The sequence below is a fragment of the Polypterus senegalus genome, chromosome 17 (genome assembly GCF_016835505.1).
Source record: "Polypterus senegalus isolate Bchr_013 chromosome 17, ASM1683550v1, whole genome shotgun sequence".
In the NCBI taxonomy this organism is placed as follows: Eukaryota; Metazoa; Chordata; class Cladistia; order Polypteriformes; family Polypteridae; genus Polypterus; species Polypterus senegalus.
Window position 1 is genome coordinate 60,200,263 of NC_053170.1, and position 14,878 is coordinate 60,215,140.

Genomic DNA, 14,878 nt, shown 5'->3' on the forward strand with positions numbered 1-14,878 from the left:
CCACAGCTCCTGTCAAAGGCCAGTTTTAAAATAAATAATCACTGCTTTCGCAGCTTGGTGAGGGGGCATGGTGGCTCTGCAAGTGGATAGGATTGGGTTGAAGTGGTTCTCAGGGCGATTCGCAATGTGGGCGTTTCTCACCTAAGTGCACAGGTGACAGACCATCCACATTCGTGATTGTTCCTGGGGCTGCTGATTTCAGCTGCCATGCCCTCTTGATAAACAGAAGTGCGAGTTGGCTAGAAGGAGAGGAAAAAGAAAGAAAGAACAGACAGACGGGAGGTTGCAGGAGAAAGGAGGAAGCAGGAGAGAGAGAGAGAGCGAGCGCAGAGGCAGGCAGGCTCGTGTTGCAGCTGAACAGGGAGCCTGGGTGTTGGGCCAACACCCGGGGAATAGTAGTAGTGGTCACTCCTGCTGAGTGATCATGGAGCAGGATTGACCGGAAGGAGGTCGCTGTGGATCCCAAGTCGCTGTCAGGAGGAGCTTACCGGAGCCAGGGATCGGAGAGGTGAACTGAACAGCTGAAGTAGGCAGAGTGAAGGTCAGCTGTAAGTAGGGCGACTGCCCTGTTGAGAAGGTAAAAAGGCACCGGGTTTCTTGTTGTGTTATTTTAATTTTTTTAAAGAATGCTTCCTGCTGTATTTTAACCTCATTGTTTTCAAGAAGACTTTTTTTGTATTGTTTTTAGCCTCCACGTTTCACTTCTGATTTTATGGATTTATTTATTGGAACTTTGGACACTGCACTTTAATTTGAATACCTTGTTTTGTTGTTTTAATAAAAGCACTTTGCACTTTTTCACCCTTCCGTGCTTTGTTGCGCCTCACTGCTAAGCTCATTGGTAATATTACCGGCGGTGTAGGCTTCAAGGGTTCCCGGACAGCAGATGGGAGCATACAGCAAACCCGCATCGTCACAACGTGATTTTGTGTTTTTTCACGTAAATTTGAATTGATTATTGAAAAATATGAAGGTGGCATGCGTATCCGGGACATGGCTGCTGCATACCGTATGCCGAGAATGACGGTATCTACGATTGTGAAAAACAAAGACGTTATTAAAAAGTAAAGTGAGGTTAAATTTTCATTTATTTTATCTAATTGCTTTTGTATTTATGTATTTTAGTATTAAGCAGTGTTTAAATTTTATACAACCCCATGAATGTATAATATGCCAATAACAATAGGATTTTTTTTCATGGGAATGGATTAATCATTTTTCCATTATTTCCTTGGACTTTGCAATACCTCCCCCTGGATGCCAGATGGCAACCCCCCCTGGGTTGGAGCAGTGCCTTGGTTTCTCACAGGGTTTCATGGGAGTTAAAGTGTGGTGCAGCCCTGTTGGGTCCCACAGGTGCTACCAGGGAGTGCTGCAGCTGGGACTCCTGAGCCCTTTTGGGCAGTGTATTCACTACACCTGGAAGTGCAGCCGGAACACAGCAGCCAACCACCGGGAGCACTTCTGGGTGGACTATAAAAGGGGCCAGCAGCCACCAGTCAAGGAGCCAGAATCGGGAGGAGGACTACGCTAGCCAGGAGGAGTGGTGGTGCAAAGGATACTGTGTGTGTTGGTGCTTTTGTATGCTTTGGGACTGTGTTGTGCCTGTGGGACACGGGGAAGACATGCCCCACAGGTGAAGAAAAATAAAAGAATAAGAAAATAATAAGAAAAAAAATTAAAAAGAGAAATAAAATAATAATATGTGCCTCCGGTTTGAGTCTGTGTCAGGTCAGGCGCCTATATAGCGCCTATCTTACTATACTGTATATATACTGTATGCATATATATAGCAGCCATGGGATGCATGCTATGTCCCCGGGACACTTGGTGGCAGCCCCCCTGGGTTGTATCGGGGCTGGTAATATGGAACACCGTAGCTCATCCTGGTTGGGCTCCGTGGCCACCGCCAGGGGGAGCTGCAAGGCTTCCTGAGCCCAGGTGGACGGTAGCACAACCACACCCGGAAGTACAGCCTAATTGAGGTTAATTACTACCTGAAGCACCACCGGGTGGGCTATAACGGGAGTCTGCAGCCACTACTCAGAGCGCCAGAGTCGGGAGGAGGAGGAGGAGGAGGAGGACAAAGCTGGCCTGGGAGGAGTGAAGGAGAGAAGAGTGTGATTTGGGGTGTTTTATTTGTATTTTGGGACTGTGTTAGGGCTGGTGGGACATGGGGAAGACGTGTGCCATGGCTGAAGAAGAAATTAAAAGTTCTTTTTGGTTTACAGTCATCCCTCACCTATCACGGGGGTTACGTTCCAGAAAATCTGCAAAGTAAAAACCATATGTTTATATAGTTGTTTTTATATATTTTAAGCCCTTATAAACTCTCCAACACTCTTATAAACATTTTCCGCACAGTTATACAGCATAAACCATTTGTATTCTCTTAGATATTAGGTAAGATTCATTGAAATTATGTATGTAAACACACTGTTTATATACAATAAAACCTAAATATTATAGATAAGACATCAAGCGTCTCCAATATCACATATGTTACATGTTCTTACAGCCATGTTACATGTTATGTTACAGCCATTACAATAGACAGGCAACCAGCAATAAATACATGCAATGCAAGAAAATGCACAAAAGTTAACTCTTTACACAGCGAAACACGTTGATGCTGAATGAGCGAGACAAGACTTCCTGGTTAACACAGCGGAATCGAATTTGGCGCTCCGTCGCTGAGCCAATCAGCACACAGGAACTTAACTGCGTGCTCTGATTGGGTAGCTTCTCAGCTATCCGCCAATAGTATCACTTGTATGAAATCAACTGGGCAAACCAACTGAGGAAGCATGTACCATAAATTAAAAGACCCATTGTCCAAGCGAAAAATCCACGTTATATATTTAGATATGCTTACATATAAAATCCGCGATAGAGTGAAGCCGCGAAAATCGAACTGCGATATGTTATTACTGTATTTTACACGTGCCTCCATTGTCAGTCTGTGTCGGGTCGGTGCCAACCAAGCGCCAATATCACAATATTTATCAGGTCCATGGCCATAGATGTATAAAATCAAGCACTTAGGCATGCAGACTGCTTCTACAAACATTTTTGAAAGAATGGGTCACACTCAGGAGCTCAGTTAATTCAAGTGTGGTACCTGTGATAGGATGCCACCCGTACAATAAGTCCATTCGTGAAATTTCCTCGCTACTAAATATTCCACGGTTAACTGTTAGTGGTGTTATAACAAAGTGGAAGCAATTGCGAACAACAACAATTCAGCCACAAAGTAGTAGGCCATGCAAAATCACAGAGTGGGGACATTGCATACTAAGGCCCACAGTGTGCAGAAGTCGGCAAGTTTCTCAAAGTCAATAGCTAGAGACCTCCAAATGCTCAAGAACAGTGCATAGAGAAGTTCATGGAATGGGTATCCATGTCCGAGTAGCTGCATCCAAGCCTTGCATCACCAAGTGCAATGCAAAGCATCGGATGAAGTGGTGTAAAGCACATCGCAACTGGACTCTAGAGCAGTGGAGACGTGTCTTCTGGAGTAAGAAATCACGCTTCTCTGTCTGGCAATCCAATGGAAAAGTCGGGGTTTGGCGGTTGCCAGGAGAATGGTACTTGCCTGACTGCATTGTGCCAAGTGTAAGGTTCAGTGGAGGGGGGATTTTGGTGTGGGGTTGTTTTTCAGGGGTTGGGCTTGGCCCCTTAGTTCCAGTGAAAAGAAACTCTTGATGCTTCAGCATACAAAGCCATTTTGGACAATTTTCTGCTCCCAACTTTGTTGGAATAGTTTGGGGATGGCCCCTTCCTGTTCCAACATGACTGGGCACCAGTGCACAAAGCAAAATCTATAAAGAAATGGATGAGCAAGTTTGGTGTTGAGGAACTTGATTGGCCTGCACAGAGCCCTGACCTCAACCTGATAGAACACCTTTGGGATGAATTAGAGTGGAAACTGGGAGCCAGGCCTTCTCATCCAACATCAGTGTCTGACCTTATAAATGTTCTCCAGGAAGAATGGTAAAAAAATTCCCATTAACACACTCCTAAACCTTGTGGAAAGCCTTCCCTGAAGAGTTGAAGCTGTTATAGCTGCAAAGGGTGGGCCAACTCCATATTAAAGCCTAAGTATTAAGAATGGGATGTCATTAAAGTTCAAGTGTGTGTAAAGGCAGGCGTCACAATACATTTGGCAAAACAGTGTATATTTAATTAAGACAATAAAAACTGCTCTTGCTTGATGTTCAGCTTAAATACTGCCCTTTTGCATCTAATAGGGGTTATGTTTTAGTAAAAGAATTATAATTGTTTGTAAAGTTTCTTAGACATGTACTTTGTTGCTTTTATAAGGCACCCTTTTATTTTGTCCATTAATGTTTCTGCTCACCCTTTGGGTATTATACCTTAAATGGTTATCATATCCTCCATTTCTAATAAAACCTATGTCTTCATATAATACATATACACACAATGTTACCCAATGCATTTATGTAAGCAGGACTGTTTTTCAAAAATCTTTCAGAAGATATGCAATGTGTACATCTGTTGCATATGGCATGCAGCAGGAATCAACTCTGAAAGAAACCCCTGTATTTCAGAGGGCACCGTCAAGTATATAAAGCAGTCTTTGCAAACACAACGACTGTGAGAGGCGAAAAACTAAAGATGGGCCTCTGTTGTTTTTTGGCAATTATGGGAAAGGAAATATGCAAGCTATGTTATCTGTAACTACTGATGCTTTACTTTGTGCTACAGAAATTCTGCTAAAAAAGGTCTTGATTATTACAAGCATAATTTTTGCCAGTATCTGTACATAGTTCAAGCGCATAAGCTCTCAGGAGAACAAAAAATATTACCTGTCACAGCATAAAAACACAAACTACTTGATACAAAGTATTATTAGCAGCTTGATATCATACCTGCAGGCTCTGTACTTGGAGAAGGGCCTGTTCATGCTGTTTTGGTGACATTCCAAATGCCTGGATTAAGAAAACATACACAGGATTTCATTTTTATTACTTTGCAAGATATTTCAACAGTAATGCTACAATAAATTTGCAAAGAATGGTTTGTGCATAAAACAGTTAAAAAATTCTACTAATTTTTTAAAAAGTGTGAATCAATATCTAGGTAATCGCACAGTTATTACCTTAGGTACAAAAATGCTACTTAGTGGGAGTTGTATTTGAATTGCTAAACAGAGTTATGCAGCAGACCTAAACAATCATTTTATATGCAGTCAACTGAAATTAAACATATAGCTGCTCACATTTACTGTAATAAGTTGGTTGGAATAACAGGACATAAACCTTTTATCTGTTGTTATACAAAGAAAATATTGAGACTAATATGATTAGTTTTTCATTCTCTAGTAGGGTATGTACTTACTTTCAGATGTTGTTTAATGTGCCATTGTACTGTATATCTGTACATGTCTCTAATGTTGAGATAGCCAAAAGATTATAAACGACTGCCAAGAAAATTGGTATTTTGTCCTGTGCAATTGAAATAACCATCAAGGGAGCAAAAGTTAAAAAAATCTTTTAATCTTTTCCAAAAATTGTAATTGCAGATCTAGCTTTGAAGTTAATTGACAAGAAAACAGATGATTGCTTTCATATCATTATTAGATACAAGTCCGATGCAATGCATCTCAGTACTATTGTAGTAGTGCTACATGATTAACGTCGTCATAAGTGTATTTTGTGCTGAGTCCCATCTTTCGTATCGTTGTCCTGTTTGCATGGTTTGCGTGTCTATATAAATATACTCCCCTGGAAACAAAGGGGGAAGGATAACATTGTGGAACCGTGGTTCCTCATGATAATTTGTCCTGTCAATCCCATCACCTGCATCCGGGACATTCACTATTTAAACAGGAGGTCAAAAAGAAGAAGAAAGAAAAAGAGAAATCCCATTTTACTTAATGCCCATTCATTGCAGAGCCAAGAGAAAGCAGCGATCCAGGTCAGGTATACCTTTTTCTACTTGCCACTTTCAACACCTGACAACTTCACTTTTGTACCGCAAAACCCTGGGGTTCTGGACACTGGGTTCTGGGTTGAGTGTTATCTCAAGGCTGGTTGGGGTGTGATATATAAATTGTTTGGAGTGTGCATTTTTTTCTTTTATTAATATGTACTCACTTTATTATTTTACATATTTTTTTTTTTGGCCTATTTTTGATCGTCAATTGGGGAAGTTTATTTGGAAGAAGTACAGCTTGTCGGGTCTAAGGTTCTTAGCTTGCCAGGCCACAGATCTTGGTGGTGTAGCTGCAGGTTAGGGAGAGTGAGTTGGCCATTACACTGTATAGCAGTAGATCAAGATGTTAGACTAACTTACTAAGTATGGTGCTATTTCGAGATCATTCTCCATCAAATGTTTAATGCAATAGTAGTTTAGTTTAAATATATAATTTATTAAATATGCAGATTGTAGGCATTTGGCTATACTCTTTGGTGCCAAACTGTGGGTCCTGATTGCACATTAAGAGAGATGTAATGGTACTTAGCAGGATGATACAATATAATGGTGTTGCTGCTAGACTTGAAGAGAACCATTGTGAAACGTTTACAAAAAATGTAATTTCATATGATTGTTTTTATCTCCTTGAAATCAAAAAAGAAAGCAAAAAACAAGTTGTGTGGTTCATGCTTTTAATGATCACCTGAAGGAATACCCCATGTTCATATATTGAGTGAGGAAACTGGCAAGAGAAAAAACCCAGATTACTCAACTATGTGCAAGAGGTGAGCAGAGTGCAGTCAGCCAGCCAAAAGCAAAAGGCAGAATATGAGTGCCTTGCACTCAGAAAATGGTACTCTCCTACAAGGTCGAGCATCTTTGACAACATCAGCGACAACTAGGAAATCCATTCCCGGGCTCCCAATTACCAGAAACTGCTGTAATTCCCAGGAAACCGGGAATGGACAAGCTCACATATATGCGTGTAAAAGTGTAAAAATCGATCAAGAAATAACAGAGTTATAGTTGAAAATAATTAAGAGGCACAGTTTTTTGGCCCACGGTGTAGTGTGTTGCAGATTGATTCAGTCAACCAGCAGCAGTCGTCAGTCTCCCGGCTCCGACTAAGACTGAGTACAGTGGACTGGGAAGAGTCTGCACTCTGCAGCTCACGAATGCTGGGACAGGGCAGACTTCTTTGACGTCTGTCAGACAACAACTTTGAACAAGTGTTTCAGTATATGATCAGGTAGATCATGTTGCATTAAAAAAAAAATGTAAACATTAGTCTATCATATATCCTCCCTATGGCATCTGCCACTTGATTGACATACAGTCTGAGATCTCTTTTCTTCTAACACACTGGTCATGCCACATACACCCATACAATCATATTGTGATTCAGACTACAAATGCCATGAATGTAATTGCCCCGATCTACATGCTGTCAAATAAACTAACCACACGCCGTGGCTTCGCCTCTTGTGCTGCCGTCCGAGGTTCGATTCCCGAGAGGGGGTGCAGTGAGTATGTACGCCTGATGAGCCCAGAATTAGGGCGAAACACGTGTCACGTACTCTTTGCATTATTTGACAGTAAAACTTTGCAACATTCTATGATCTGCTTCTCACAACTGAAGAGGGCACTGTGGCGGATGTTTGCCGACATAAGCATTACCTGGTAGGTAACCACCGATACAATCAAATTGTGATTCAGACTACAAATGCCATGAATTTAATAACCCCGATCTACATGCTGTCAAATAAACGAACCACACGCCATGGCACAACGTAAAGGGTGAAACAGGTGTCACGTACTCTTTGCTTTAATAGACAGTAAAACTATGCAATATATCTATACTAATAAAAGGCAAAGCCCTCACTCACTCACTCATTCACTCACTCACTCACTGACTCATCACTAATTCTCCAACTTCCTGTGTAGGTAGAAGGCTGAAATTTGGCAGGTTCATTCCTAACAGCTTACTTACAAAAGTTGGGTAGGTTTCATTTCGAAATTCTACGCGTAATGGTCATAACTGGAAGCTATTTTTCTACATATACTGTAATGGAGTTGAGCCGTGGGGGCGGAGTTTCGTGTGACATCATCACGCCTCCCACGTAATCACGTGAACTGACTGTCAACGCAGTACGTAGAAAACCAGGAAGAGCTCCAAAAACGCTGAAGAAAACATGCATTATATAATTCAGAAGGCAGCGAAACAATAAGAAGCAAGTGAGTGACATATATAACCATATTCATGAGTGCTGCTACTTCGGAAACAAAGCACTGTGTAAACCTGAAGTTTAAATTAAGTTCATAGACAGGCTGCCGCTGGCGTTTGTCATGCCCACGGCTAATGCGGGATACAAGTTTAATGAGAGGAAGCAGGATATAAACGAGAGTTTTCATCACTTTGTAACTAAGTTAAAATTGCAGGTGAGGGGCTGTGCTTATGCAAATTCCGAGAGACTGTGTTTGTGGGGGATTGACAGTTAAGGCGGGTGGGGGAGTCACGTCATCATCTCCCCTCCCATTTATCTCATTTCGCTCTGAGCTGAGCTCCGCAGCTAATGCAGTGTTACGACTTTGTGACGCTGCCACCAAATACTCCCAGAAAAATCCACAAGTTAATACACACGCTGTCTCTACAGTTTCTCCACACTGAATCCTCCAGGCACTACTTACAAAAGGTTACATTGACAATCGTGTTACGTTATTTTTAAAATGTTTCCTTTTCTTGGCACAAGCACAGCTGAGAAGCTTCGATGCATGTGCTCCATAACGCGTTAAAAAATAATGCATTTAATCACACTTTGCATTACAAGCAAACGGGAACTTTTGTCAATGCATGATTTCCTGGTACGATTACATTGATCAGCGCTTCTCGATTCATTTTAGCCTCGCACCCCCTTGGTTTGAGAAGAAGTCTGAAAAAATATGAGGTTAACACAGAAAAACAGATCACCAATTGAAGCTTTATGAATAATCGATTCGCCATCAATAATTGTTTTGGTAAAGCCATACTCAGTGTAATCCTCCTTCCATTTAATAATTTTTCCGCCACTAGCCATGGTTAAATGAACGGGAAAAAAGTAAGAGCAAAGCGAGTGTGACTTATTTAGGCAGACATATATATATGACAGCAACACTCATGACAATGTCAATCATGTTACATTATTATTAAAATGTTTCCTTTTCTTTTTCATTACTTCTTTAACACACTACTTCTCCGCTGCGAGGCACGGGTATTTTGCTATATATATGTATATATATATATATATGTATATATATATACATATATGAATGACCTCCAAAGAGCGCTGTGACTTTTGATATCGTGAACTTCTCTGCAAAAACTGGGGTCTCCTGCCCAGCAAAAGTCGAGCAGCCGGCGCGTGCATAGCTGTGCCGGCCTTTGAGACGCTGACTGCGCTTCTGCCTTAAGTCAAAGTGAGCACTTTTAATTTTTTTCATCCTCCCCCTGAGCTATAGCCCAGACAAGTGCAAACACGGGACCCCTTTTCTACACCGCGGCAAAGTAATATTAAGGCGATTCGAACTTTCTTTTGCACGTATACGATTATGAGGTTGTCAGCTCGGATTATGAAGACACGCACAGGAGTGGTTGACTGACAGTGCCATCACAACCGATTAATGGCAGGGACGTCTCACCAGTCTACACAAGACCCACCGCTTCTGTCCCCAAAAGGCGATCATATCGTCAGCAAACACATCTCTCTATCTATATATATAATTCACTAAGGCAAGACAACCATGAAAAGCACGCCGGAAGGGGCGTGGATTCACTAAGCCGCCGACAAGTGAGACACATATGGCGCACACAGGAAGGAGCCACGCCCACCAACTCCAAGACCATTGGATACGACGACAACTCGCAGGGCCACGCCCACCAACTCGGACGCGACAACACAGAAAAAATGGCCTCATTTATGTTCGTCTGTCGTAGAGGCCACATGCAGTGCAGGTTGGGTTAATGTCATGTACCTCCGAGCTACATTGACTGTTCATAGAGGCATGTTTCTCGCGGAGGTGAATCGCCATATGCAGCGTGTGAAATGGTTTGCGAGGGGTATCCCATGGGATCCTTAAAACAATCCTTTAAAACTGAGGTTAAAGCACAATGAAGGAATCAGTCTTTAAAAAACAATAAGCCCTGTGCCTCTGTTTCATTACCGTCTCACCTGCTTCACCAATGCAGGCCCTGCAACAGTCAAGACGCTCTGTCAGCAGCTGACCTTCTCTGTGCCTGACCGGTTCACACAGAGGCAGCGCAAGAGAAAGCCGCACCAGAGACAGACAGAGGCACACACACAGGCAGCTGGTGGGCGGCTCTCTGTGAGTTTCTCTTGCGAGCGGACACATGACCAGGCGGTGTGTATGCTTCGAGAACGAGGCTGGATGCGGCTTGCGGCACATGAGCAGGCAGTGTGTATGCTTCGAGTGCGAGGGTGGACGCGACAGGACCATCTAGGAGAAATCATGTCGCGGATGTGATTCGCTGTATGCAGTGTGTAAAACAGTTTGTTTGTCGCAGATGTGAACCGTTGTATGCGGCGTGTAGAACAGTTAGCGAGGGTTGTCCCTGTGTCTTTTCAGAAGTGTTCCTTTTCTTTTTCATACCTTCTTTAACACACTACTTCTCCGCTGCGAAACGTGGGTATTCTGCTAGTATATATATATATATATATATATATATATATATATATATATATATATATATATATATATATATACTGGGGATGGAGCCCAGTCGGGACGCCCAGGAGGACCGGAGGAGGTGCCTGTAGAAACCTGTAGCCCAGCACTTCACCAGGAAGTGCTGGGGGGAAGAAGACAGGGGACACCCGGAGGGCTTCCGGGTGCGCAGCCGGCACTTCTGCCACACTGGGGCGTGTCTGTGGAAGAATGCCGGGAAGCAGCTGGAGCCCATCTGGATTCCTATTTAAGGGGCCGCCTCCCTTCATTCAGTAGCGGAAGTTGGGTGGAAGCAGGATGGAGCTGGAGAGAGGACTGGAGGCGGCCAGGAGAAAGGCATTTGGACTGTGAGGCCTGGACATTGGGGGAACCGGTGCTGGAGGCACTGGGGTTTGTGAGTGCACTGAACTGTAAATATTGTTGAAAATAAACGTGTGTTGGGTGAACATAAGATGTCTGTCTGTCAGCATTCACAATATATATATATTTAATATATATTTAATGTAGGTAATCATTTCGACCTGGTCATTTTAAAAGTAGCTCGCAAGCCGAAACTAGATACATGTAATTATATGACAGAATGAATTGCTTGTAGATAAGGTTAGTCTTTTATTGGTGTCAACATATTGCAGTAGTTATATTAAAAATAAATGTTGGTCGTTCTAAAACCGTTCACATCTGAGGTGCCCGTGCACTGTGTCATCCCCAGGAGCCCGGGATTCCCAGGAATGACATGTGGAATTCCTGAATTCCCGGGAATGGATAAACCCATCTGGGAATGGCTTCCCTAGTGACAACACAGCCATTACTTTAAAGTTTGACACTAAACCTAAGTTCTTTTTGTTGAATAAATGTTGATGTCACATTTACATTTTATGTGTCTTGAAAAATGCACAGCTTAACTTTTTTTGGTGAATGTATATAGGTAGCTACTTTTGTTGTAAATACTTTGTTGACTTGGTGCTGGTGAGAAAAATAGGTGCATAGCAGAACCACACTAATGTGATAAACGATGTGTTTACATATAGTAGATCGTTTGTAGACACGGAATACACATAAAATGCATGTGTTCCAAATAACGATATAGTATTTATAAAAGGTGTGATTTTGCTTGATTTCTCACTCTATACAACTCCAAGCAACTGACACAGAGGTAAACAGACTTGAGCTGAGAAAACTGTGTGCCGGTGGGGGATGTGATAGCAGGCTGCTTGCTACTTAACACATTTAAAGGACAAAAGATGCTGGCAGAGAGGTGAGAAGCGATTTAAGGTGGGATGGATCTACGAGTGTTTTTGTAGGCTCTGGTAATTCTAGTGTTAAAGTCAGAAGCATAAATTCATTCACACCATGATTGGTTAACAACATCAAAATTTTGTCCGTTTCGGACACAGATCACTAGTTTAAATTCAGAATGAGTACTGTCTGCTGGGGCTGACAATAAGGAAGTGCTCAAAATTGTACTTCTTATTGCTGATTCCACAGGGTTGATTGTTAGGACCAATGGGTAGACAAACAGTATCCGCTTAACTGTTGCATATTGTGATGTTTTATTTAATTTAAAAAATATGGCTGCATAATTGCTAGTCTAATTTAAACATTATGACTCTGCAGTATAAACCAAATATTGAATAGAGATCAAAATTAGGATCCTTCACCAACGGTGCCTTAATTAGAAAATACAAAGCCTAGTCCAGTCCAAAAGTGTCTTTATAGTTTAAAATACACGTCACTAAACATTTGCACACTGGGAAATAGAGCTATTTTGATTAGCAATATTAACTTATGTACACAAACTTTGTCTCCTCATTCCCTGGCTTTGGCACAACATTTTAGAATTCATTCATTCTTTCATGATTCATGACTAAAACCAGTTTAGGTTTTCTGTTGTAAATGGAGTTTGGTGGCTCCTCGCCAGATGTGCTTGATTGCCACCACAAATCTGAAATCTGTACAATACTGGCATCATGGTTTCAGAATGGACTACTTGGCAGGTATGTGGTCTGGAATATTGCTCTTTGGTCTCTGCCGCACATTCTAACCAGGTTCCATCTAAGGTAAGTCTGGATTATGCTCCTTGGGGGAAGAGTTTTGTGAAATTACAACGTATATTATATGTGTATTTTTGTCCCTTTAGTGTTTTTTTACATATCAACATTCTGCTTCCAAAGTCTAATACGAGTTTTGTTTTGTTGAAGTTTTATACCATTTTATTTTGAGTTGTTTATGGAATGTGGCTAGACATGTGATCACAATCATTATGGTAATGATGTCAAGGACGTAAGGGTACAAATATGGTGGCAATTTCAGTATTCTCTATCCCTCAGTAGATAAACAAAATCCTTGAAATTTTTTGCATAGTTAGCTTTTTTTTTTAAGTAGGCCCTAGTGTTGTTATGATTTGATGTTTATTTTTTCCTGGGTTTTTATAATAGACTGTTTCACAAACCAAGGAATCAATGTTTGCTGTTTTGTGTTTTACTACTTTACTTAAAAGTTCGTAATTTGTAATGTGCTTTTTGGACATCGCCATTTTGAGAGATCAGCATGGGTAGTATGATCCTTTAGGAATACGTGAATGGTGATGTCATCATTTGTGACGATATAAAGGTCACCACAGGATTTTCTTTTCAATTCAAGATTTGGATAAAAACTGTGATTACATGCAATTTACATTCTGACTATGTTACTCACCCTGCCTTTCTCTTTGACTATAATTGTTGTTAGCATTTGGTTTTGACAATCAGTTTTATTTGATCTTCCAGTATCAACCTTGCTTTGATTTTTTCTTAACTGTAATTTTATCCTCCTCCTTTACTAAAAATATCTGCCTCAAGTCATTACAAACATATGATGCCCTATGGTTTGGCTGTCTCTCTGGCAGTTTTTTTGATTGTCGACAATATTTTTAATGATTTATTGGCCCTTTCAAAACTTGTGTACATTGATTAGGCTACATTTACATTTTTTCTAAGTACTTGGAATCTCAGATTGGTTATGTCTGGGAGGTGTTGCTTCATCTTAGGGCTAATAAGCTGCTTGCAGAATTGGAAAAGTGTGAGTTTTATTAGACTTCACTGTTGTTCCTTGGTTATCAAAAAATGGCATAGGATCTTCTGACGATCTCTATGATTGTTGAAAGCTTTGCTAACTTTTATCACCAGTTTATTTGGAATTTTAGTTCTTTCATTGTACCCGACTCTTTACTTACCAAGAAAAGGAGGAAAAAAAAACTTTGGACCCAGAAACTCAACTGGCTTTTGACACTTTAAAGGCTAAATTCATTTCACTCCCATTTTACATCACCCCAATGGTTCTCTGTCATATCACGTATGATGCTGTGCTATCATAAACTTTTTTGCAGACATTAAAAAATTGCATCTGTGTACTTTTCCAAGAAAATGATTCACTGCGGAATAAAATCATGACATAGCTGATCGAGACATGTTGGTTATTAAGTTGGCTCTGAAGGAGTAGCGCCATTGGTCATTGTGGGACATTAATTCACTACATGTAGTGAATTAATGTCCCACTCTGACCAATGGTGGCACTCTTTCAGAGCCAACTTAATAACCAACATGACTACAGATAACAAGAATCTGACATATCTCAAGTTGACAAAATTCCTAAATACCCTTCAAGCTTGTTGGGCATTATTCTTTAATTGGTTTATTGTCATGATTACTTATTGCCCAAGGGAACATCATTTTAAACTCTGACATCCTGTCCAGATTTTTCAAGCAAGCCAATGCATTAACTGAACCTGTGAATATTACTCCTGTGAACAATTTTTTTGGTGCACTTATTGTAGAAATGCTTAACTCTCTTCAAGACTGAATGGTCTTACTGCCCACCACAACCTGAAGCCCCTAAGGGGAAATTGTTGTTCCTGAAAAGGTAGTCAGAGTGTGGCCATTCTTTCCCTTGTTTGGGGCATCCTGGGATTGATAAGACACTTCAAATTCTACGTTAATGATGTCAAGAAAGTCATGGTTTAAATATTATGGCTATTTCTGTATTTCCTATCCTTCAGTTGATAAACAACATCCTTGAAATCTTTAAAATATTAGAACATTAGAACAATCTACATGAGAACAGGCCATTCAGCCCAACAAAGCTTGCCAGTTCTATCCATTTTTTTATTCCAAAGAAACATCAAGTCGAGTTTTGAAAGTCCCTAAAGTCTTACTGTCTACCACACTACTTGGTAGCTTATTCC

At 41.1% G+C, this 14,878-nt stretch overlaps 1 protein-coding gene across 2 annotated transcripts in view; it reads right to left on the reverse strand.

Annotated features, from left to right (window-relative positions):
* Positions 1-14,878, reverse strand: part of unc13d (unc-13 homolog D (C. elegans)) — a 400,017-nt gene that overhangs the window by 326,485 nt on the left and 58,654 nt on the right. For both annotated transcript variants that reach the window (XM_039739768.1, XM_039739767.1), the window contains exon 3: positions 4,893-4,952. In XM_039739768.1, coding sequence (XP_039595702.1) covers positions 4,893-4,952 — 60 coding nt within the window. The remainder of the gene's footprint in view (positions 1-4,892; positions 4,953-14,878) is intronic.